The 26,179-nt window shown below is 38.7% G+C and overlaps 1 protein-coding gene across 3 annotated transcripts in view; it reads left to right on the top strand.

Annotated features, from left to right (window-relative positions):
* The first annotated feature begins 1,535 nt into the window (after window positions 1–1,535).
* PNPLA8 (patatin like phospholipase domain containing 8) overlaps window positions 1,536–26,179 on the top strand; it is a 44,741-nt gene continuing 20,097 nt past the window's right edge. For 2 of the 3 annotated variants that reach the window (XM_058725416.1, XM_058725417.1), the window contains exons 1-7: window positions 1,545–1,673; window positions 8,888–10,030; window positions 10,179–10,328; window positions 14,873–15,024; window positions 19,259–19,353; window positions 22,483–22,654; window positions 25,702–25,759. In XM_058725416.1, the coding sequence (XP_058581399.1) occupies window positions 8,978–10,030; window positions 10,179–10,328; window positions 14,873–15,024; window positions 19,259–19,353; window positions 22,483–22,654; window positions 25,702–25,759 (1,680 nt within the window). In that variant the 5' untranslated portion in view covers window positions 1,545–1,673; window positions 8,888–8,977. Of the gene's footprint in view, window positions 1,674–8,887; window positions 10,031–10,178; window positions 10,329–14,872; window positions 15,025–19,258; window positions 19,354–22,482; window positions 22,655–25,701; window positions 25,760–26,179 lie in introns of all 3 variants that reach the window. The other variant, XM_058725418.1, reaches the window with a different exon arrangement.

The following is a 26,179-nucleotide window of genomic DNA, read 5'->3' as shown; positions in this document are numbered from 1 at the left end:
TCACTGGTCTGTCTTCAGCAAGAATCCTGTGAAATCAGTTTAGCAAGAATCACCTCTAACCTTGATGTCCTTAGTAATTTTCTATCCACTGACCCCTCTCTCTGCTCCTTGGCTATACATCTTCAGCTGTCTTTGTTGTATTCACAGTTGAGCCCAATCTCTCTCCGCTATTGCAATAGTCTTGACACCTACAGCAATAGCCCTGAATAAAGTCCTCCTTACAGAGGAAGTGTAAGAATCATTGTTTTTTTAACAATGGGGAGAAACATCGCTCCAGAACTAAAGTTACTTCCAAACACCTCTAAAGTTTGATGTGTCACATACATCTTTTAACTATTGTATAGCTAAATAACGTGGATTATGTGCTTCAGGGGTTTTATCACGCGTTGTGATGTAGGCAACCCAGCTAACTGTGCCCCAAGAGCCTAGCAAGATGGCTTCCTTGCCTTAACTAAAAAAAAATTATTTTCGGGTGTGTGTATGTATATATATATGTGTGTGTGTGTGTATATATATGTGTGTGTGTGTATATATATATACACACACACACCATGTCTGATAGCTCATACAATTCTTTCCTTAAAGATTTTACAATAGCTTTACAGCAAGCTAAAACATGGTGAGCCAGAAGGGAAGAGTCTAAGTCTTTGTAACATTTTAAGGTTGGAGTCCAATACAGCCTACTTTCTGTGTTTCCTAACCTCAATTTAATTGCAAAATCAGTTCAAGAGAATAAAGGAAGCTGTTGTGACTACCCACACTCACTGCTGTAGCATGAAAGCTGCTTGACATACAAAGGAACGAGCACGACTGTGTTCTCCTAAAATTTTTTTTTTAATGTACACTTCAATTTGAATTTCATGTTGTGGCCACGTGTTCCAAAATGTTTTTAATTTTTTAACCATCAAATGTAAAAGGCATTTCAGCTCACGGATGTACAAAAACAGCCAGGGGTCCGTATTTGCCCTAAGGACTGCAGATTGCTCGCTCCCGTGGTAGGCATACAATGTCAGAATTCGAAAAACAGAAGCGTAAAGCGTGGGACCTTTTGTGGGATGCATATGCTAACGTCCCAGGCTAACTTCCAAAATGATAGTATTAGGTGGAAGCGTTTTCCAGTACTTCACGCGGTGGCCAAGCCCAGGAACGGCGAGTAGGAGGGGAAAGAATCGCGGCCCACGCCGCTCACCGCCCTCCCGGCAGCTGGTAACGTAGCCCCCAGCTCCGCGGATTGGACAGCGCGCGGAAAGGACCCTCAGGGACTTGGAGATGGAAGCTTAGACCTGCAGAGAAGCACACCGAGCACAGTGACAACCCCCAAGCCCACCACCCAGCTCCGCCTTCCCCAGCACACGCAGGCGCGTGCACGCACGCACGTCTCCCGCCCCGCGCCCACTCTTGCTCCATTGCGCATGCCTCGGAGGGGACCCGCGACTGACAGCGAGGCCGAGGCCCGAGCCCTGCGAAGGGGCTCCTCCCGGACCGGCGGGTAGACGCGGCCCGCGCGTGCGTCACTTCCGCAGGGGCGGGACGGAGCTGTGGGGGTGGTGCCGCGGCCGCTGCTTTTCTGTTTGTGTTGGAAGCTCAGCTGATGCGGGCCGGCTGGAGTGGACGTCCTCGCCGGGAAGAGGCGCGTCGCCACTGCCGCCCAAGTAGTTGCGGCCTGCATCCCGGTAAGTGGCGGCTGGGGGACGGAGGCGAGACGACCGGATAGGGAAGAGGGCAGTTTGGTCGCCCCGGGGCACTTGTCCGGCCCTTCTCTGTCCTCGGAGGGCACTTGCAGAGTAAGAGGGCGGGGAGACGCCCGGCTTCCCGGGAGTGAGGTTCCAAAAGGCGGCCGGGCACCGGAAGGAGCCGCGGACGCCGGGCTGATTGGTGCGCGGTGCCTCCCCTGCGGCCCCCGCGGGTTTTGCTGGCACGGACCCGCGAACTGTTTTGGTTTCCCTGGTCCCGCCCCTCGCTTCCTGCCCCACCCCCACCGCTCCCCGCCTGGAGACCCCTAGTGTGTTTCGGCTGCCCCTGGACTGTAGGGTTGTCCATCAGTTCGCTGGGGACTGTCAAAACGGTTTCCCTATTCTGCACCGTTCTCGACTGTCGGTGCACCGGCTCATTCTCCTGCGTGATATTTTTATTTACCAGCGATTTCTTTTTAACCCCATCCGCATTTAACTCCCTCCCTCCACTGCCGTTGCTTCGGCACTTTCGGGTGTGTGCCCTTTAAAAGATGAAACTGTATGAATCATTGTGTTGCAGCGCTCCTCGTCATTGTCATTTCTGTCATTATCCTGGGAGAAACCTGGTTTCTACGCCTAGTACAGTGATAACTTTATAAAGAAAAGTGGGGCCTTCTAGGAGAAACATAGAAGAAATGCCCGGAAGGGACTGTCTTATTTAAGGTGGTGTTTTTTTGGTTCTCTAGTCCTAGTTGCTGGGATTTCAGACTGACAAAAGTATGCTTCATTGTATCGGGGAAACTGGAAAGTTAAGAATTTTTAAATCCGACAGTTAAAAAAAAAAAGTATGTTAAACTGTGAGTGAGAGTTTATGCCTCTCACGAGCCCATTGACGTTGTTTTGTTAAATTGAGTAATTTATGTGTACTTTCAACATAAGAACATGTTCTTATTTCATAATTTTTATTGGTCAGACTTTTTATCAGTGTTGTCTTGCTTTTTTTTTTTTCCATTTCTGCCATCGATCTATATTAAAATCTTGAGAGAGTATCTTTTTATAGGGATGTTGAGGGAAAAGATCAGTTGACTATGTATTTATCGGGTTCACATGCAAAGTTGGTAAAAGTACAGCTTGTCCTGAGTTGTTTTGCTCAGTAATGAGAAAGGAATTGTGCTGTAGGGTACATATTGCCTCCCTTGTGGGACACATAGTTGTAAAAAGGTCAGAGTTAGAACTCTTAGGCCTGGACACCTTCCTGCCATGTCTTAGTTATAATCTCTCACTCCTACGTTTTATATTTTACTTTGTGCATCATCCAGTTTTTTATGCCTTGATGTTATATTGGTTTCCATTACCCTGTTTTTTTCAGGGTATCTTTTCTCCTGCGTTTTTTTTTGTTTCCTACAAGATTTCCTCACAGTCAAGGCTCTACCCTTGTTCTTCTCTCTAAAGAAACTACTAAAACCAGAGTTTTAAACTTTCAGGGTTTTTTTTAAATGTTTATTTTTGAGAGAGAGAGAGAGAGACAGCACGCGAGCAGGGGAGGGACACAGAGAGAGAGGGAGACACAGAATCCGAAGCAGGCTCCAGGCTCCGAGCTGTCAGCACAGAGCCTGATGCGGGACTTGAACTCACTGCCACTTAACTGACTGAGCCGCCCAGGTGCCCCAAGTTATAAAATTTCAAATCCAGGGAATTCTTTAGTAGGTTCATAAATATCCTGAACCATTATGGAGAATGTAGTGTGTGTGTGTGTGTGTGTGTGTGTGTGTGTGTGTGTGTGTGTATGCAAATAACCAGTTTTCAAGGAAGAGGAAATTTAATCAGGCTCTGTGAATCCCAAATTCTCAAGTATTATTACTATAAACCTTTTTTTGGTAAATCCAGTCTTATGTTTTCAGCTGTCACCGTGCTGGTAACTCCAGCCTGTGTTCCTGTAGTGCATTTCTGTTTGAATGTTCCACTGTTACTTCACCCTGTAAATCCCAGAGATTTTCCTCTCACATTAAATTGGCCCCCTTCCCAGTTATCTCGTATTCACTAATGGTATTCTCTCTGTGTCTCTGAATAAAAACACTTGAGTTGTCTGGACATCTTCTCCTTACCCCATTCTTCCCTGTCACCGAGTCCTTTCTCCAGCAACCCTTTGTCCAGTGCAGTGCCATTACCTTAATTCAATCCTTGTCCCTTTATGACTGCATTATTGCAATAACTAAGGGAAATCCTGTGTAGATTCATTCTTTCCATCCTCAGTCGAGCCTCCACCTAGCAATTCCCTTATTTCCTCTAGTTAAAATGCGGTTCCATATCCTAGAGGTTGGTCTAAACCTTTCTATTCTATTTATTCCTCCACTGAATTTATTCTACCCTATAAATAGGTACTCAAGTCTTTCCCTCTCTTTTCTCAGTAAATGATGGCACTGCCCACTTGACATTCTTCTCTTTACCTTTTTGCAGTCTAACTTTTGTTCTAGCCGAATTTACTCTCAAAACTTTGATCTGCATTTACTAGTGTTGTGGTTTGGGAGCAGTTAAATGAAGCTTGTTGATTTTGTTGACAATTCTCTATGTTTATTAATTTTTGCTTGATATTTGTGGTATCTAGAGAGGTGTATTAAAATGTTATGATCATGGAATTGTCTAGTCTTCCTGTAATTGTTCCTCTTTTTTTTTTTAAGCTTCATATACTGTATTTTGGTGCCTTATTGTTAGGTGTATTCATAATTCATGAGAGTTAGAGCATTGGAAAGAAACAATGCAGACCCCTTACCGTGGTCTAGGCTTGTAGCTCTGCCTTCTGTTTGACTCTTGGGCCCATTTTTCCACCATTTTCCCTGTTTGTTTTGTTTTGTTTTTTGTTTTTGTTTTTTTTGCTTCAGCCACCTGGTTCTTCTTGCTATTCTTTTTTTTTTTTTTTAAATGTTTGTTTATTTTTGAGAGAAAGAGAGCATGCATGAGCAGCGGAGGGACGGAGAGAGAGGGAGTCACAGAACTCGAAGCAGGCTCCAGGCTCTGGGCTGTCAGTACAGAGCCTGACGTGGGGCTTGAAATCATGAATCATGAGATCATGACCTGAGCCCAAGTTGGATGCTTAACCAGCTGAGCTACCCATGTGCCCCTTCTTGCTTATTCTTGAGTAGACAGAACTTATTACTGTCTCCAAAATCTTGGTTACTTTTTCATTTGCCTCGAATGCTTTTTTCTCAGATACTCTTAATAATTTGCTTTTTTCCTTAATTCAGGTCTCCAGTAAAATGCCAGCTCAGTTCTCCTGATCACATCAAGTAAAATAGCCCATTTGCCTTGATTGTGGAAGTGTCCTTTCATGGTAGTTTTAGTTGACTCTGCTGAGGCCCCTTGGGGTTCACCTGCTCTGACTCGTTTTCATTTGCTTGGGGTCTGTGTACCTTTCAAGGCAATGTGACTGAAGAAGATCCAGGCTTGTGATTTCTCAATTATGGATTTACCACTATTGGGGTTGTTTTATGTTATCATGAAAACACATATTATAAAATCTACCATCATAACCATTTTTAAGTGTCTGGTCCAGTGGCATTAAGTACATTCATACTGTTGCAAAACAGATCTCCAGTACTTTTTTGTTTTGCAGAACTGAAACTCTGTACCCGTTGAACATCCCCTTTTACCCCATTCCCCCAAACCCTAGGCACCACCATTCTGCTTTTCATAGCTATGAATTTGAATAACTCTAGATACTTTATAAAAGTGGAATCATACAGTATTTGTCCTTTTGTGATGGCTTATTTTACTTCAGATGTCCTCAGGGTTCATGCCTATTATAGCATGTGATAGGATTTCCTTCTTTTTAAAGGCCGAATAATATTCCATTGTATGTAAATACCACATTTTGTCTATCTCTTTATCTGTCCATAAATGTTTGAGTTGTTTCCACTTCTGCTGTTGTGTGCTGCTGTGAACAGAGGTGTACAGATACCTCTTTGAGACCCTGCTTGCAATTCTTTTGGGTATATACCGAGAAGTAGGTTTGCTGGATCAGAGGATACTTCTATTTTTAATATTTTGGGGAACTAGAGTACTGTTTTTCATAGCAGCTGCTCCATTGTACGGTCCCACCAACAGTGCTCAAGGATTCTGAATTCTCCACGTCTCTGTCAACACTTGTCATTTTCTGTTTGTTTGTTTTTAATCCTAGCCATCCAAATGCGTCTGAAGTGATATCTCATTTGATTTACATTTCTCTGATGATCAGTGATGTTGAGCATCTTTTCCTATGCTTGTTGACCATTTGTATATGGTCTTTTTTTTTTTTTAATTTTTTTTTTTCAACGTTTTTTATTTATTTTTGGGACAGAGAGAGACAGAGCATGAACGGGGGAGGGGCAGAGAGAGAGGGAGACACAGAATCGGAAACAGGCTCCAGGCTCTGAGCCATCAGCCCAGAGCCTGACGCGGGGCTCGAACTCACGGACCGCGAGATCGTGACCTGGCTGAAGTCGGACGCTTAACCGACTGCGCCACCCAGGCGCCCCTTGTATATGGTCTTTAGAGAAATGTCTATTCGAGTTCTTTGCCCATTTTTAAATTGGGTTATTTGATTTTGTGTTGTTGAGTAGGAGGAGTCCATTATCGGTTTTGAGCATGGCGTTTTATTCACAACGACTTTAATTGCATTTTATCAAGTATTTTTCTGTGCTGGGGATTGTGGAGATTTTGTGTTAATTCAGCTTTCATTGACTGCAAGTCCTGAGGACTTCAGGAAAACCTGGGAGGCAGACAGGTTGGTTTCTTTTCTCTTTTCCTCTCTGTAAAATTGGGTATTTTAAAATAATATGTTCGGATAGGACATATTAGATAGGACAGTTCAGACTGTAATCTGAACAGTCAACAGTAGGTTCTGGGTTTCTATCTTTCTCAGTCTTGTCTATTCCATTCTTTCAGAGATCTGCTGGAATCACCTTTCTAGTGTCCTTCCTTTGCTTAAAATACTTTATTGACAGTTTGATCTTTAATCTCCTTGGCAAGATTTGTAAGACTTTGCATAATCTGGCCCAAACTATCTTTGCAATGTCATGTTCTACCTCTCCCTCATTGTTCTCTGTAGGTCCTGGAGTGAAACTAGACTGCTTGCCATTTTTGCTTATACTGTGTTTTCTTCCTTTCTTCCTCTTTTCCTTCCTTCCTTCCTTCCTTCCTTCCTTCCTTCCTTCCTTCCTTCCTTCCTTCCTTCCTTCCTTCTTTTATTTTAGAGAGAGAGAGAGGGAGTGTGTGAACAGAAGAGAGGGGTAGAGAGAGAGAGAAAAAAAATCATAAGCAGGCTCCAAGCTCAGCAGGGAGCCCAGCGTGGCTCAATCCCATAACCCTGGGATCATGACCTGAGCCAAAATCTAGAGTCAGACGCCAAACCAACTAAACCACAAAGGAGCCCCTGTATATGCTTTCTTAAATGCTTTTTTTGTGTTTGTGTTTATTTTTTCACATTATCTAAAATTCTCTCTTTCTCAGCTTTCCACTTCATGTATTCCTTTTTACCTTTGTCCAGTTTTTAGTGTGGTTTTTTTGTCCCCCCCCCTTACCTGGATATCTCTTCTCACCATTGACATGGTTACAAAAGTAACAATACATGCTTATTATAAGAAAAATTCAGACAACACAAAAGGAAAAAGGAAAAGCGCTTCTCCTTGTTCTCTTTGGATCTCACTCCTCAGTTCATAAGAATAAATAAACTGGTGCTCGGGCCGCTTGGGTGGCTCAGTCGGTTAAGCCTGACTTCAGCTCAGGTCATGATCTTATGGTTTGTGGGTTCGAGCCCCACGTCAGGCTCTGTGCTGACAGCTCAGAGCCTGGATGGAACCTGCTTCAGATTCTGTTTTCCTCTCTCTCTGCTCCTCCCCGACTCATGCTCTGTCTCTCTCTCTCTCTCTGTCAAAATAAATAAATGTCAAAAAAAAACCCCAAAAACCTGGCACCTATCCTTTCAGAATCTCTGTGTGTGTGTGTGTGTGTGTGTGTGTGTGTGTGTGTGTGTAGCCACAGATTTAAATGGCACATATAGGTTTTGTTTTCTTTCATTATGTAGTAGCTACGTATCTGCCTCCTTGTATCTCCACATATGTATAGCACGTGTATAGCAGCTTGCCTTTTTCACTGTAGTGCTTATGGAAGATATGCAGATCACCTGGTTTCCTTTAACTGCTGCATCACGTTATATGGTACCCACTCTGTTGTATGTATGTGACTTAATTTATTTAACCATTCCTTGTTAGAAGACCTTTAGAGTTTTTCATTGTTTTATTATTTCAAGCAATGCATTAGGGAAAGGGTTTTACATACTTTGGCACTCTTAGGCAAGTATTTCTGTAGGATTCTTAATAGATTTTTAATATTGGAATTGCTGGTCAAGAAATTTGTGCCTTTAAAATTTCTATAGATAGTATTTAAAATTTCATTAGATACTGTCAAATAGCCCTATGTGTCCCATTTCTCCAGGCCATTATCGATGCTGGATATTATCAACCATTTACATTTTTACCAATTAAAAGAACAAAATAATCTGTTTAAAATTGGTATTTTTATTTGGTGTGGTGAGGATGTTTTTGTAATTTCACTGTTTGTATTTATTCTTAGGTGACCCCTGGTCTGTTAGATGTGGCACATAGCTTCTTCTAGTCAAACTTCTTTGATTTAATAAACATAAGTAGAGAGTGAAGTGTTTTCTACATGGCTATCTGTATCTCTAGACCGAGAGTTCCCTCTTATCCTGTTTGTCTCTGTGGTCTCAGCATCTAGCACCATGTCTGGTGTACATCAAATATTCTATAAATGTTTGCAGTGAACGAGGTAGTAGAAGACTTGACTCTTTAAAAAAGAACTCAACATCTAGTGTCACGTAAACCAGTCAAGACTTTAACAATAAGGAAGAAAAAACAGCATAGTATCTAAACTGCATATTCAGTTATGTGTTGTAGGAAAACTTATGTATTGGGTAGCTTCCCTAAATTAGTTCTTATCAAACATCCTACTATTGACTTTCTTCTTTCTTTGATTGCTGCACTGACAAATGAATTGTTTTCGGTTAGCTTAAAAGTCAAATCTGCGCTATCTGTAATGGAAATGCATTACTCTGTCTTCTTTTGAGACAAGCTGCTGAGTTTAGTTCGAGCAGAAATGTATTTTATCTAACACCCGGTTTCCATTTTACCTTGAATCCTAATTTTTTTTTCTTGCCATTTCAGGTAAGACCATGAATTATGGCATTTCTTAAATGAAGCATTCAGGAATGAAGTGAAAATCATAACATATAGAAAATAAATGATTTGTAAGTTATGTCTATTAATTTGACTACAGATATATATTATATTTACCTCCTTAGTAATGCAAGAAGTCTTTGTGGGAAGCAGAGAAGCAAGCAACTGCATTTCTTGTGCTCACCTAAACATTACTGGAGGATAAGCCACGTCAATCTACAAAGAGGTTTTCATACAAGCAAAATAAGATGTAAATGGACCAAAAGTGAAGCACATTCTTGCAGCAGGCACTGTTCCTCTCCAAGCCACCATGGTTTACATATTGGAATTTTGAAACTTAGCACTTCTGCCCCCAAGGGACTAACAAAAGTGAGCATTCGTATGTCCCGTATTAAAAGTACTTTGAACTCTGTTTCAAAGGCTGTTTTTGGCACTCAGAATGAAATGATCTCACGTTTAGCTCAATTTAAGCCAAGTTCTCGAATATTAAGAAAAGTATCGGATGGTGGCTGGTTAAAACAGAAAAACATTAAACAAGCCATCAAATCTCTGAAAAAGTATAGCAACAAATCAGAAGATACTTCTTTTTCGGAAAAGGAAAGTCGTGTTCTAGATGAAGATCTAGGTAAACAAAGCCTGTTTCGTTACACGCGTAGTATAACCACAAAATTTGGAGAGTCATTCTACTTTTTATCAAGTCATATTAATTCATACTTCAAACGTGAGGAAAGAATGCCTCAAAAAAAAGAAAGTAAACGTTTCCAGGACAAATCGGAACTTGAAGATACAAAGGTTGAAGAAGGGAAATCTAGCTCTCCAGATCCTGGCTCCCTGAGGGATAAGCTAGATTCAGAATCTTCCTTATGTTCTGAGGACAAGCCTGCAAGTCCCGGTGGAACACCCGAGGCACTTCCAGTTTCTACTAAACAAAGTATTGCTAACTTTCTTTCTCGTCCCACTGAAGGTGTACAAGCTTTAGTAGGTGGTTATATTGGTGGACTTGTCCCCAAATTGAAGTATGATTCAAAGAGTCAGCCGGAAGAACAGGAGGAGGCTGTTAAAGCCGAGCAACCTGTCAGCAAGGACAAAAATGCGGAGGAGAAAAAGCGGTTATCTCTTCAGCGAGAAAAGGCAAGTTGTTACCAGTGTCGCTTGAAGTTCTCACGTTTGTCCAATTCCTAAGTTTCATTTCCCTATGGGACCTAAGGAACTTCAGTCATTTGTTATTACTAGAGCAGTTTCATATTCTACTCATCTATATTTTAACATGTTTTTATAGATTATTGCAAGAGTGAGTATTGATAACAGAACCCGGGCATTAGTCCAAGCATTGAGAAGAACAGCTGACCCAAAGCTCTGCATTAACAGGGTTGAAGAACTGACTTTTCATCTCCTAGAATTTCCTGAGGGAAAAGGAGTGGCTGTCAAGGTAATTCTAATTTATTGAATCTGGTTTTGTCTCAGAATGAGAATACGAATACACTTTCTAAGATGGAGAAAGCAAAGCCTTTCATTTTTTTTTTATTTAAATATTTTTGTGGTTTAAGGGGCGCCTGGGTGGCTCAGTCGGTTGAGCGTCCGACTTCGGCTCAGGTCATGATCTCACAGTTTGTGTGTTCGAGCCCCATGTCGCGCTCTGTGCTGACAGCTCAGACACTGGAGCCTGTTTCGGATTCTGTGTCTCCCTCTTTCTGACCCTCCCCCATTCATGCTCTGTCTCTCTCTGTCTCAAAAATAAATAAACGTTAAAAAAAAAAAAACCTGCAAAAAAAAAGTAAATAAACTTAAAAAAAAAAAAAAGGCATTCCTTAACATTTAAAAAAAAAAATGACATATTTCTGCTACCCAGAGATTACTGCTGTAAGTGTATTGATGTCACTTTGTATTAATCAGAGGAAGCTGAGTTAAACTTAATAACAAACAATACCAAAACCTAAGTGGTTTAACACAACAGAAACTTATTTGTCCCTTGTGCAACGTCGCCTGGGGGTTTAGGTGACTCTCCAGGACAGTGAACGTGCGTGTGGTGGCTACTTTGATCTTGTTCTCTGTCTCCATATGAGGCCTCCTCCATGATGACTCTAGCAGGTAAGAGAGTATTTCAGCAGAAAGTGCCACAGGCTTCTTCTACTCAGAACTTACTTATCCTGCTTTAGAAGTACTGCCTTTGTGTGCCAGGAAGGAGGAGCAAACTGGATACTGGGGAGTGTTAGTAAGGCCTACCACAATATTTTTCTAGAAATTGTTCTGTGTATATTTAATATACCAAAATAAAGTCATTGTATATGTACTGTTTTATAGCCTTTTTTAAACTTTAAAATTTTTTTTTCTGTTCATAGTGTACACCTTTCTGTATCAGTAAATTTTCATCTCATCCTATACCCAGGTTGAAAAGGTTCTTTATATAACTGATAGTGTCCAAACGAGGGTCCAGTCTAGACCATACATGCCGTTTGGTTATTTCCCCCAGGTCACTTATAGCGCTATTCTTCCTTCCCTCATTTTCAAAACTAATTGAAGAGACCAGGCTGGTTATCTTGTAGAATGGCTCGCTTTCTGGATTTGTCTGGCTTCCTGCTCATTGGTGTTATTTGACGTATTCCTCCTTCCCTTTTATTTCCTGAACGCTGGAATTTAAATATAAAGAACTGATTGAGTTAAACAATTTTTTGTTAGAGAACATTGTATGTGATGTCATGTGCCTCATCTTGTATCATGTCAGAACATAATTGGTTGAAAAACCATTAGTAATGCTAATGTTGACCCCCGGATCAGAGAGATGACAGTCTGATCTTCTCATTGGACATTTAGGCTGGAACCATGATCCCATCACCCATTAACCTGCTTGTTCCCAGAACTAGTCAATTCATTAGGGTTGCAGAATGATAAATGTCTAATTCTGTCACTCTTTCTGCATTGTAATTGACATTCTTTTGTAAAAGTAGAGTTTTCCTTTACCAGTTAAAGCTATTTGGTTACTCTCAAAGACCAATTTTACAGGATAAGCAAGAGAAATGCTTTATTTCTTTCTACTTAGTCACCAATTTTCAAAGTAAAGAGATGCTTTCAAAGCTGCCTCATTGGTGACATGAATGTTTTTTGGCATTTTTAAAAAGCTATCCTTATGAACTAGTTTTTCGTAAATTGTGTTACTATAAATTTTTTTCTCCCCCTCCATTTTTTTGAATGCTGAATTCATCTCTGCTTTGACTGGTAGGGGCCCTAAGCTCATTCATGTGACCTTTTCTAACTTTTTATAAAAATAGCACGGACAGAAAACTGTATGTAAGCATACAGCTCCATGAATTTTCAAAAATTGAGAACATCCATATAACCCTCACCCAATATAAGAAACAGAATGGTAGCAGCACTCCCAAAAGCCCCTCTATGCCCCGTTCCAATCACTGTCTCCAAAAGGATTGACGAGTTTTCCTGATTTTGAGCAGTGTCGATTAGTTGTGCCTTTTTTCTGCATGTTGTACAAATGGAATGATACAGCATGTGCTTTTTAGGTATTTTTCACTTGACATTTTTTGTGAGAACCTTCTATGTTATGGTTGTGAAACACTCTCACTGTGCTGTGTTCTGTGGTATGAATATAGTGCAATGTATTTATCCATATTACTGATGATGGACATTTTTGGATAGGAATAGTGCTCCTGGGACATATCTTTTGGAAAATATAGGTCTTTATTCTTTGGGAGTGTATACCCAAGAGGAGTTTCCTGGTCACGAAGTATGCCTCTTTTCATTTTTAGCAGGTACTGCCAAATGGTTTTGCAAAGTGTTTATAGCACTTTATACTTTTGCCAAAATTGTATCAGCCTTCTGGTTATTCTTTTAGCCATTTTGATAGATGTTTAGCGATATTAAGTTGTGGCTTTGGATTGTGTTTCTCTGATAACTATGAAGTTTAGCACCATTTTCACTGTTTATTGGCCATTTGTATACCTCCTTTGTGAAGTGCCTCTTCCAGCTCTTTCTCGTTTTCCATTGGGTTGACTAGCTTTTTCTTATGATTTGGAGAATTTCTTTATATATTATGGATAGAAGTTTTTATATGTATAGTATATATTAAATATAATATAACATAGAAAGTATATTGCATATAATGTATATAATAGTAATATAGCTACATATATCTTTTTTGTAAGTGTATTTTCCCACTCTGAGTTACCTTTTAACTCAGCTAGTTTCTCTGTCTTCCATTTATGGCCCTCTATCTGAACCAATCCCAGTTTTTCAGTCTTCTGTTTCTTTCCCCAATGATCAAATGCCTCGAGGGAAGAAAAGCTATAGTTTGTCAGCTCACGTTTTAAAATTTTATTTATTTAAATTCAAGTTAGTTAACATACAACATAGTATTCAGGCTAGAACCCAGTGATTCATCACTTACATATAACACCCAGTGTTCAACCCAACAAATGCCCTCCTTAAAGCCCATCACCCATTTAGCCCATCCCCCTACTCAACTTCCCTCCAGCAACCCCCAGTTTGTTCTCTGCATTTAAGTCTCTTCTGGTTTGCCTCCTGCTCTGTTTTTATCTTATTTTTCCTTCCCTTCCCCTATGTTCATCTGTTGTGTTTCTTAAATTCCACATATGAGTGAAATCATATGATATTTTTTTTTTCTGCCTGACTTATTTCACTTATCATAATACATTGTAGTTTCGTCGATGTTGTTGCAAATGGCAAGCTTTCATTCTTTTTTCCTCTCCAAAAATACAAGTAGTATTCCATTGTGTGTGTGTGTGTGTGTGTGTGTGTGTATACCACATCTTCTTCATCCATTCGTTAGTCAGTGGACATTTGGACACTTGCCATAATTTGGCTATTGTCAATAGCGCTGCTACAAACATTGGGGTGCATATGCCCCTTTGAATCATGATCTCTTCTCCAGATTCTTAGCCTCCCTTGCCCTCATTGCTTCTGCAGCTTTTAAACAGATTTTTTTTTTTTTTGTATTTTATTAAACTTTTCTAGTTCTTGGAAAGAAACTGTCCTACCCTGACCAGAAATGGAAATTTACATTCCCATGCTCTACCATTGTTCAGGTTCTTCTGGTGGGGCCTTGAAGCCGGACATTAGCCAGGGCAGAAACACAACCTAAAAGAATTTAGAACAATAGTAGTTCAGATTTGACTTATCATACAAAAGAAATAAAATGAGTGAAACATTGGGATTTCTTTTTTTTTTTTAATTTACTGAAGGTTACGTAGCACTAGTGTAGCTGCTACTCAGCTTTGCCCCAGTACCTGGGGTACTGACGAGGTGAGATCTTTCTGTGTACAGAACCTAGAGAATCTTTGCTAAACTCAATGTAGAACCCTACGATCTAGGCTCTTGGCCTCTGGTCAACAATATGAACATGTGGAATCTTGAAGTCCTAGTTTTGTTTAAATGGATTATTTACATATTATAATGAATTTAAATTTGAATTTATTGTAATGGGATAGAAGTTTCTGCCTTCTACCTTAGTTTGATTTATTAACTGACATTTATTTATATTTCACTATGACTTACCCTTATATCCCATGCACACAAGATGGTTTATGTTTTTCTTTTGATAACAAGTTTAATTTCCAGTAATTACTATGAAGCAGTTTCATCTTCTTTAGGATTTGGAGAAAATATTTTATGTAATTAGAATGTTATTAACCTTTTGCAGTAACAATTAATACTACATAAATTTGTGTTAAGCAAATTATATTTTTTCCTAATTATTAAGCATTGTATTTTTTAAAGAAAGTATTTGGCTCGAGGTTAATTTTTAACCTAGATATTAGAAAAAATATGTCTTGAATATTAATTGACATTAATAATATGTTAAAAAGTCATTTAAGGTTACTGAGAAATTAATAAACGCTGGCACTGTGATTATATGTGCTGATCTACGTGTGTTGGTTAAAAATAATCATACATTTTCACTCTTGATTTGACACAAGCAATAAAGTATCTTTTCTCTCAATACAGGAAAAAATTATTCCATATTTATTACGATTGAGACAAATTAAGGATGAAACTCTTCAGGCTGCAGTTAGAGAAATTTTGGCCTTAATTGGCTACGTGGATCCAGTGAAAGGAAGAGGAATCCGAATTCTTACAATTGATGGTGGAGGGACAAGGTGAGGCTAGAAGAATGATTTTTCTTTTAAGTTTATTTAATTTTGAGAGAGAGGGAGAGAGAGAATCCCAGGCAGGCTCTGTGCTGACAGCACGGAGTCCAACACGGGACTTGAACCCACAAACCGTGAGATCATGACCTGAGCTGAAATCAAGAGTCGGATGTTTAACTGACTGAGCTACCCAAGCACCACAGAAAAATGATGTTTTAAATCTGCTGATCCTGTTCAGCCTTAGGAATTTTTTTTAACCGATTCTGTGTAATTATAGTAACTACTTCATTATAAAACCATATTTTTGAAATAAAACAGTAAATAGTTTTTCTTAACTTGTTACTTACCATCTAAGAGAATATATACCTGGATTTTCTTTTAGTTTAATTTGATCCAGTATTTATTTCAGTTTGGTCTTTTCAGACCTTTTTGGTAATTTAGCCCAATTTACCAACCATGATTCTCTTAAAATCTTGGCAATGTTTTATAATGTCAGCTTTCCTTCATTATATTTATCTTACCCATGTTTACCAGTCAGCTAGTCACTTAATTAAGTGATGGTTAGAAAAGGAGTCTGTATCAGTAACTTCCTGACTCCCTACATCTTCACTTGTAGATGCCAGTTCTGGTGCTACAGGGGCCATCTAAGCATTCTCAGCTCAGGAGGTCATTTCACCATCAAACTCCATTCTTTCTGCTGGCAGTTCATCCATACTTCTTGTTCTTAGTTCCTTACTACTTGTTGGTTAGATTCTTTGGTGTTAGCCTTTCGCCCCAAATTTTCTAGCTTGGGTGCTAGTTTCCTGCCATCTCTGCTCTTACCTCTTAAATTCATAGTACATGCCCTGCCTGTTGTTCTTAGCTTACTTTGCCTCTCTGATTTTGTTCTCTGATAGTCCTGCCTTGCCAGTTACTGTTTTGTATGTCCAAGTACTACCCTGACCTTTTTGTTAAATTCTAAAGTCCTGTGTGCAAGCCAGATTCTTTTAATTTTGACACAATGTGAATGAAGGAGTGGATGATGAGAGAAGAGACTAATAATCTAGGCAGAGGACAATAAAATAATAACTTCAGATGGCAGTGGGAAGCAGGAGGAAGGAAAAATATGTAAGAAAACTTTGAAGAAAAAGGGGTTTGGATGTAGTTGAAAGAGGTCAAGATCACTCTTAAGTGTAAGACCCTATGGATGATTGGGACAGAATCGCAGGGAAATGGGAAGAGGTGGTTGCTATTGAGAAAGACAGTTCTGTTTTGCACATGTTGACTGTAAGGCTTCACGCAGCAATATAGAAGTGCTAATTTGGCAAGTGAAGGTGGAATTGATTGAGGAGAGAAAAGTCTTAGAAGATCTTTTGGATGTTTCTTACAGAAGTGAAATTCAAGAAAGTGAACGTTAGTCATATGATAAAGTGGTAATGAGTTAGAGAGAATCATTCTAGTGCATAGAATTGGTTCCAAGTAATGAGAAGTAAGGAGAATGGCAGTTGAATGAGTAAGGAACTTCACTGAGGAGCAGGAAGAAGCCAGTCCTCTTCTGCCATTAAGTTCAGAGCATTTGGGAAGGATGGTATCGTTTATCGAGTCAGCTAACGTATTGAGTGCCTGCCATGTTCTGCACGGTGATTTGGATCCTGGGGTCACTCAGTAAGCAAAATCCAAGTCTTCATGGTACTTGCATTCCAGGGGAGGAAAGAGAACAAATAGGAGGGAAAAATGTACTTTTGAGTAGGAATGGGTGTTATGAAGAAAAACAAAGCAAAGAGATAAAGAGTAGCAGTGCTATTTTGTACTGTCAACAAAAGCCAAATTATGGAAAGAGCCCAAATGTCCATCAGCTGATGAATGGACAAAGAAGATGTGCTATAGGGGTGCCTGGGTGGCTGAGTTGGTGGCGAGTCCAACTCTTGGTGTGCTCAGGTCATGATCCCAGGATTGTGGGTTTGAGCCTGGTGCCAGGCTCCACACTGAACATGGAGTCTCCTTAGGATTCTCTTTCTCCCACTGCCCCTATCTGCTGCTCAATGCCCTTTGTCTCTAAAGAAAATTAAAAAAAAAAAAAAAAAAAAAAAAAAGATGTGATATGTGTATGTGTGTGTGTGTGTGTGTGGGTATATGTGTGTATGTATATGTATATATACACATGTATATATACATGTGTGTATATATGTATATGTCAGTGATGTGGATGGAACTAGAATGTATTATGCTAAGTGAATTAAGTCAGTCAAAGACAAATACCATGTGATTTCACTCGTGGAATTTAAGAAACAAAACAGATGAACATAGGGGAAGAAAAGGAAAAATGGGGAGGCAAACCAGAAGAGACTCTTAAGTACAAAGAACAAACAGGGTTGCTGGAGGGGAGGTGGGTGGGGGGCATTGAGGAGGACACTTGTTGGGATGAGCACTGGGTGTTGTATGTAAGTGATGAATCACTGGATTCTACTCCTGAAACCCATACTACACTGTATGTTAACTAACTTGAATTTAAATAAAATCTTGGAACGAAAAAAAAAAAAAAAGAGTAACAGTACTATTTTAAAGAGTGATCATGACTATGACTTCTTTTTTTCCGGTTAAAAAAATTTATTGAGATATTAACTTATATTAGTTTCAGGTGTACAACACAATGATTTGCAGCGCACAGGACAGCCCCCACAGCACAGTTGTCCGGCCCCAGGTGTCACTCGTGCTGCCGATGGGACACCTCGGTGTAGGGGAGCGTGAGAAAGCAGCCAGAATGGGAAGTTTATGTTGGAAGGAGGAAGGTGTGAGGGCTTGTGAGGAAAAGAACCCAGATCTTTTATTTCTTTTGTATATGAGAGCCTGGTAGGCTGTTAGGCTGATAGAATCAACCTGGCAGGTATACTTATTTTTAAATTTGTCCTGAAGTAGTTTATAAATACAGCATTTTAAAATAGTTTTCTTCCTGATTATACAAGTAAACCTGGGAGGAAAAAAAAAGTAAAGAAAAGCAAACAAAAATTGTAGCTCACAATTCCTAGATTATTTTTAATATTTTGATTTTTTCAAATCTTTTTTTCTTGCACAAGTATATATATGTGCATGTTTATTTCTTTTTATATGATAGTGGTGGTCATATTGTTAAATATATTTATCTAGCATTATCTCTAATTCTTCATGTCCCCTCACTTTGATTTCATAATGTATCTCTTTAATAAGCCATCTTATCTTCTCTTACCTCTCTTTAAATCCACATTATTTGTTAAAATTTAAAAAAAATCAGCATCTTTCGTTTTCCATTTTATTTATTTTTTAAAATATGTTTTTAAAATTTTATTTTATTTTTATTTTATTTATTTTTTATTTCTTTAATTTACATCCAAGTTAGTTAGCATATAGTGCAACAGTTATTTCAGGAGTAGATTCCTTAATGCTCCTTACCCGTTTAGCCCACCTCCCCTCCCACCACCCCTCCAGTAACCCTCTGTTTGTCTGGTTTTCTATTTTAATCTTAGAATATTTTCTAGTGATTTCCTGTTAGTTTGACACTCTAAATTTTATTTGGTGGTCCCTGACTAACCACCACGATTCTCTGCCCCACATCTTGTATTGGGTTTAGACCATTTCACTGTGTCTGTATATTTTCCTAGTGTTAAGAATTGTCCACGTGTTACACACATCCTGAATTGGCCTACACCTTCTAGCCTGTTTCATTTTTCACATTTATCATCAAGCATTTTGCTGCCTTGGCCAAGATCGAGAGATGAGCAAAGTCAGCAGCATAAATTATCTTAAATGTAGGGCATTATCTTAAAGTTGTTGAAAGTTTAAAAAAAACAATGAATAAAAGAAAACTTAAAAGTATGACTAGCAAAGTAGAGAAAACGAAAATATATAGAAGCATAGGATAACCAACTTATAGTGGAGGGAGAAGAAACCACCAGTATACGGCGTTCCAAAACTGGTGAATGGAGGTTTTAAGTATTTTCCACAGTTGGCGTGTTAAAAAAGTATATTTTACATTGGCATATCTTTGTAGTCTTATTCAAAGAGATACTAGCGTAAATTTAAAAATGCGTTGCTATGACACAGGTTTTATACCATTATTTAGTACTGGAGTTTTGAAAGTAATCTTAAAAACAGGCAGTTTTTACTGTTGCTAATTTATGTTACTAATTTTTGTGTTTGCATCTAAGCTAGAAAAGCAACTTGTAGGCTTGTTTTATTCAATACTTAATTTCCTTGAAACAGGAATTTTTATCTTCCTTTTTGTCTGTAGGGGTGTGGTTGCTCTTCAGACACTGCGAAAATTGGTTGAACTTACTCAGAAGCCAGTTCATCAGCTCTTTGATTATATTTGTGGTGTGAGCACAGGTAATTATTGGCATATGGAAGCCGTGCCTCCCAGCAGTATGCATTTAAAATTCTGGTTATTCTCTGAAGTGGTGGGTATTAGTTTTATGTTTTAATGATGGATAATCCTTTGATTGGCGTAATGAACTTTATAAAATGCTTATTGGGAGTAAGGTAACATTCAGAATTGGTTTTTAATGTGCTTTCCTAATACGTTTTAAATAAGCCACAGTGACAAATACAAATTACGAATTATTGCTTTATGGTGTAGTCACCTCAAGGAAAGTGATAAAGTGGAAGGAAGGTAGGGACCAAAATTGTACTTGAACCAATGGAGTGTTAAAGATGGATACGATTTTATTTTTTGGTGAGACGTGTCCCTCTGTGAGGAAATTGCTTTTTATAACATTTTTTTGTCTGGTTGTTTAAAACCCGAATTTAAATTGATAAACGTGAGAATGTGTGTTTTTTAAAGCCTGCTTCTTAATATTGCTAGGTACATTTAAAGTTGTAGTTTCATATGTGTATAGAATAAATTGGCAACTTAGGATATGATTGTTACTGAATAATTTCGTAGTTTTCCTTGAGTCACCATCAGATAAATTTTTGTTTTTTCTGTTGGTTTTTCTGTTTCCTTCCATGAGCTCTGTCACCCATACATCCACCCGTGCCCACCCCATGTATACATTAAGCCCCTTGTGATACACATAGCTATTGTTTACCCCTGAGGTAACACTCAAGAACTATTAGGATTGTGGATCCTTGCTGTGTATGTTACTGTTTGACCTGATAATTTCTCACTTCATGTTAGTTGATCTTCATAGGCTTTTATTTCTATTTCTTTTTTCTCATTCTCTTAAAATAGTACTAAAGACTACTAGTAACAAAATCAAATGACTTCTCCACATTACGTGTGTCCAGTATGCCCAATATGCTCAAAGGGCATGTTAATTAATGTTCAGTTTTGAAAGCTTAATGAGCAGTTAAAGGAATGATTCAAACACATAAGGAATCGGTGATTCTTATGATGTTCCATGGAATGAGCACTAATTCCCCAAGATATTAGGTTACAGAAAGTTGTGGGGTTATAGGAAGTAATTACAGGTTTCTTTACAGAGGGACTTCAGAGATATTTTAGTATATTAAAAATGCATTGGGGACACCTGGGTGGCTCAGTCAGTTGAGTGTCCAACTCTTGGTTTCGGCTCAGGTCATGATCCCAGGGTTGTGGGATCGAGCTCCTCTGCAGCTCCGCGTTGAGTGCAGTAAAAGTGCATTGGGACTGTCAGAATAGGAAAATAATATTTATTTCCCAATTTGATTTAACTGTGGAAACTTTTCCTAAAGAGACATTTCCTAGGGCTAATGTTCTTTGACACTTGTTTTGCAGCTTTACCCTGACCATTTCTGTTAAATTTTGTAGTAGTTCTTAGCAATTCACACATTTAAACAAGCAAACTTCCTGCTTTGGCACCACTGTTAGTAGGTGGATGCTCAATAAAGAGAATTTTAAATCACAGAGATTCATCATCCATGAAGCAGGGTATCCGTTTATGTGATATGTACATTTCTGTATTTATCATGATCTGTCTTTTCCATGGTCTCTTCTGGCTTACGTTAACCTTAACTTCGAATACAGTGCTTATAGTTTTCCTTTCTTCTTTCCATTTTGTATATTCTAATGTAGAAATTTTCTTTGCACTTAGAATTTTTATAAACTTAAGGGGCGCCTGGGTGGCGCAGTCGGTTGAGCGTCCGACTTCAGCCAGGTCACGATCTCGCGGTCCGTGAGTTCGAGCCCCGCGTCAGGCTCTGGGCTGATGGCTCGGAGCCTGGAGCCTGTTTCCGATTCTGTGCCTCCCTCTCTCTCTGCCCCTCCCCCGTTCATGCTCTGTCTCTCTCTGTCCCAAAAATAAATAAAAAACGTTGAAAAAAAAATTTAAAAAAAAAAAAAAAAGAATTTTTATAAACTTAATAAATATATTTAATTTAAAGGTAATATCCTTACTGGTTCAGTAAAATTTAGTTTTAAAATAATCTGCTCATGTTTATAGTAGCTGTACTTGAAAGGAACTTAATTTTTGGCAGGTTATTTCTTGTGTTAAAGATTTTCTGCAAATTGAAAAAAATAGTTTCTATTATATAGTGATGCGATACAATTTAATTTAAAACATAAGCTGTTTTATCTTTTACTAGAATAACACTGAATATAATAAAATATTTAAAACTCATTATGATAATGAGTTGCTGTTTTTATTCTGTTTATAATGTCAAAATAAACTGTCATTCTGTATAGGTCTTTACCCCTAATCCCCCAAAGCTTTCTCGCCTATTTTTCTCCTTAATTCAGGTTTAGGCCAGTTAGATACACTAGGTGGCAGTGTGTCCTGCCACGTGCAGCTAAGATATGAAATCAGCTATTTAAAAGGATATCCCAGAGACCTAATTACTTTTTTTAAATTTTTTAATGTCTATTTTTGAGAGAGAGAGAGAAAGAGAGCTAGCGGGGGAGGGGAAGAGAGAGAGGGAGACAGAGAATCCAAAGCAGGCTCCGTGCTATCAGTGCAAAGCCCGATGTGGGGCTCGAACTCATGAACCGTGAAATCATCACCTGAGCTGAAGTGGGATGCCCAACCGACTGAGCAACCCAGGTGCCCCGAGACTTAATTTCTTTCATTATTTTAATTCCCTGGACCAACTTGAAGGAGTAATTATTTTAATGAATTGTTAAGTTTTAAGGAATCTATGAAGGTTAGAAAGAACATCATCGACCGCAGCTTAATTGTGTATTTGATTTAATGTAAAACAACCATTTTTTATATTTTAAAATTGATCCTCCTCATCACTGGTTGACATTTAGTCCTTACTGAGGCCGGGTAAAGACCTTTACCTGTGTTAATCCTGATATAAAAACATGTATACAGTTTTTATTTTTTTTAATTTATTTTTTAGTTATTATCTTTAGTTATTATACATTTTTTAGTTATCTTTATTTTGTAGATGAAGAAATCAGGGCTCTGGCAGGTTAAGTAGTTTGTCCCAGGTGACACAGGGAGTGTTGGAGCTAGAATTTTAACCAAATCTGTGACTTGGGAAGTCTTATAAGTACGTAATGTCAATGCCGGAAAAACCAAGCATTCTTTCTTCCAGGTGCTATATTAGCATTCATGCTGGGATTGTTTCATATGCCCTTGGATGAATGTGAAGAACTGTACCGAAAATTAGGATCCGATGTGTTTTCACAAAATGTCATTGTTGGAACAGTCAAAATGAGTTGGAGCCATGCATTTTATGACAGTCAAACCTGGGAAAATATTCTTAAGTAAGTTACAATTATTTTTTAATGTTTGATTATATAAATAACGTGCACATAATTAAAAAAGAATATTAAATTGTTGGTACCAATTAGAGATGACCACTGTTACTATTTTGGTGTGTAATTCCAGTCACCATTTTTTTTGAGTTCATGTGTGAGATTTGCATGTAGAAGTTTCAATTCTTTCTAAGAATTGAGACCATCTAATAGATCGACATGTTTGCACCTTGTTTTTACTTAACATATTAGTCTTTCTCAAGCCATTAACAAATATTCTTCTAAAACATTAATAGTTTTTAAACATTTTTTCCAGGGTACTACAAAGGCTTTATACTCACTTTTCCAAAAATACAAGCATAAAATTGAAACCTTTAAAATCACCCACAATACCATTCAGAGCTGTGGACCTTATATTTTCTTCTAGTCTGTTTTTCTAGACTGTATACATTCTCATATGTATTTTATATAGCAGAGATTATATTGTAGCTTCAATTTTATATCCTTTCCCTATTTCCAACTTTGTGAAAATCTCTTGACAAATTTTTAAAGACTATGCTCCACAGTGTGATGGTACCATATTTTCTGAACCATTTACATTTAGGATATTTATATTCTTAATTTATTGTGATTATGAACAGTGCTTCAGTAGGCATATCTGTATAATAAGACTATAAAATAGACTGTAAGCCATTTTCTCTGTTATGAAGTGGTTTTTCCTTTTGTTACTCGTTAGGGTATCTTCATATATTTGCTTATTGCTGTTTCAGTGAAGGTTCTTCAAAGCCTTCCTTATTTTTAATCACAGCATTAATGACCTTTCTAAGTGTGATTAATTGTTTTTTTCTTTCCCTACTTTTTCACTTGTGCTGCAAAGCATACCACTCCAAAACTTAATGACTTATTTTTTAAAAAAAATTTTAATGTTTAGTTTTGAGAGAGAGAGAGAGAAACAGCGTGCAAGCAGTGGAGGGGCAGAGAGAGAGAGGGAGACACAGAATCCGAAGCAGGCTCCAGGCTCCCAGCTGTCAGCACAGAGCCCGACACAGAGCTCGAGCTAACAAGCCAAGAGATCATTACCTGAGCCAAAGTAGGATGTCTAACTGACTGAGCCACCTAGGTGCCCCAAAACATGGTGGTTTAAAACAACCTGATTCTGTGGTGTGTTCATTTCTTCTGTTCTTGCCTGACTGAACTCACTCCCACTCACACCACGGCTGAGATGGCTCCCGTGCCAGTCTCTCTCTACGCGGTCACTCTCATTCTGGACTTCATCCCATTAGAGTGGTCTGAGTTTCAAAAGGGCAAGCCCCAGTGCATGAATACTTATCAAGCCTCACTTTAATGGCATGTTTGCTGATGTCCCCTTGACCACAGCCACTGAAACCTAAGGTCTCTGGGAAGGGGCTGTATACGAGGATATGGACATCAAGAAGTGCCATTCACTGGGGGGCCATTATTGTTACCTATCACATGTGCTCTCTGGCTTTTTTTTTTTTTTTTTTTTTTTGTCTTTTGTTTCTCTTATTTATTGAAAGCATATTTCTGCTTTTTTTTTTTTTTTCTGATATCATTTTGTGTTATTTTAGGGACATTTCAAGTATACCATCAGTAGAATCTATGAATGGTGACTTTTTTTTTTTTGTATTTTCACATCTATCTGAAATAAGCAATTAGTGTTCCTGACTTTCTTTTTGAATTTATGTTCGTAACTTCACTAAAGCGTATTACCTCTGTTTATAAAATCAAGGTTCAAAAAAAAACCAAAAAACAAATGTGAACTTTGCTTAAACTGTAAAAGCAGCATGTTCCCAGGATCTCTGTCCCAATTTTACAGCAAGATTTCTATGAAAAGATTATTAGAAGAATACAATTGAATTGGTCTTCATGCAGATGAAACCTATAGATCAGGTTCGGAAAGACAAAGATCTTGTCCACTTTAGAAAGTATTTTACATCAATATTTATAAAAGATTATACAGGGTAGATTACCACCTAATTTGTGCATACTATCTACATGTGAAATTCACTAATACTGTATTTGAAAATCATGAATATTGTTTGAAAAAAAATGTCATTAGAAACATGTTTTTTCCGGGGTGCCTGGGTGGCGCAGTCGGTTAAGCGTCCGACTTCAGCCAGGTCACGATCTCGCGGTCCGTGAGTTCGAGCCCCGCGTCAGGCTCTGGGCTGACGGCTCGGAGCCTGGAGCCTGTTTCCGATTCTGTGTCTCCCTCTCTCTCTGCCCCTCCCCCGTTCATGCTGTCTCTCTCTGTCCCAAAAATAAATAAAAAACATTGAAAAAAAAATTAAAAAAAAAAAAAAAGAAACATGTTTTTTCCTTTTGAGGCAAGTTGGCAGAGAACATAGTCCTTATATTCAATAGAGGGGAAAATTACCTATTTTTAAGCCAGGGAAAAAATGTGCTCTGAAATAAAACTCCCTTATAATGGATTTGTGGGAATTGTTGCCCAAGGACAATATCTGTAATGTTACGGTAATTCAGGTGCCAACTCAGATGATTTCCAAAGCATTTTTTAGGAGTGACTTTTGCTCTGTATTGCTAAAACAGGTTTAAAGTCTAAATGCTCTGCTCTGGTTTTTAGATCACTCTGTAACTACGCTATATACTTAGGCAGCTTTATCTCAGCACAGTTCCTCTGTATTGTCAGGAGGACCCTGAAGACAACAGGTTTATTCTGCCTCCGTGCCTTTACCCCTTCCACATCCTGGCATTGGATGTGTTTCCTTGCCATCCCCTGCTGTCCTTCTCAAGCCACCCCTCCTTGCAGCCTGGGCTGATTCCTCCCCATACTATAGATACCAGCAGTTGAAATCAGAGCTTAACAAATAACTATATATTGTTTTGTGTGCACTAATTGTACTATAAGGCACCTAGAGGTGCCTAATTTATTATATTTCTTAGTTTTATATTTCTTGTTTGTCGCTCATAGTACTTTGACAAAGCCCTGAGCAAGCAGTGTTTTCATATTGTATGTTCCTTGATGTTAGGAGATAAAATCATTTTGATATAATTTAATTTTCTCCTTTATAAAGGGATAGAATGGGATCCTCACTAATGATTGAAACAGCAAGAAACCCTACATGTCCTAAGGTAAGTTTAGAGTCTTAAATATAATACCAATTTGGAATTCAAGGTCAGGTTGAAAGCACTTATTCTGGAGGCCCTTTCTTTATTAAGGGAAACATTTCTTAGGAACCTCTTTTAATAGATTATATTAATTTCTTACATCTTGGGCCATTCTATGAAGATACAGGATGTGTTCATTAGACCTCTTCTAAAAAAATATTTTTTTTAATGTTTACTTATTTTTGAGAGGGAGACAGAGTGTGAGCAGGGGAGGAACAGAGAGAGGGGGAGACACAGTATCCGAAGCAGGTTCCAGGCTCTGGGCTGTTAGCACAGCCCAACATGAGGCTCGAACCCCACAGACCACGAGATCATGACCTGACCCAAAGTCAGACGCTTAACCAACTGAGCCACCCAGGTGCCCCGATAGACCTCTTCTATATC

The sequence above is a fragment of the Neofelis nebulosa genome, chromosome 4, assembly GCF_028018385.1.
Source record: "Neofelis nebulosa isolate mNeoNeb1 chromosome 4, mNeoNeb1.pri, whole genome shotgun sequence".
Taxonomy (NCBI): Eukaryota; Metazoa; Chordata; class Mammalia; order Carnivora; family Felidae; genus Neofelis; species Neofelis nebulosa.
The sequence above is the reverse complement of the archived record's forward strand: the minus strand, read 5'-3'. Positions and strand labels throughout refer to the sequence as shown.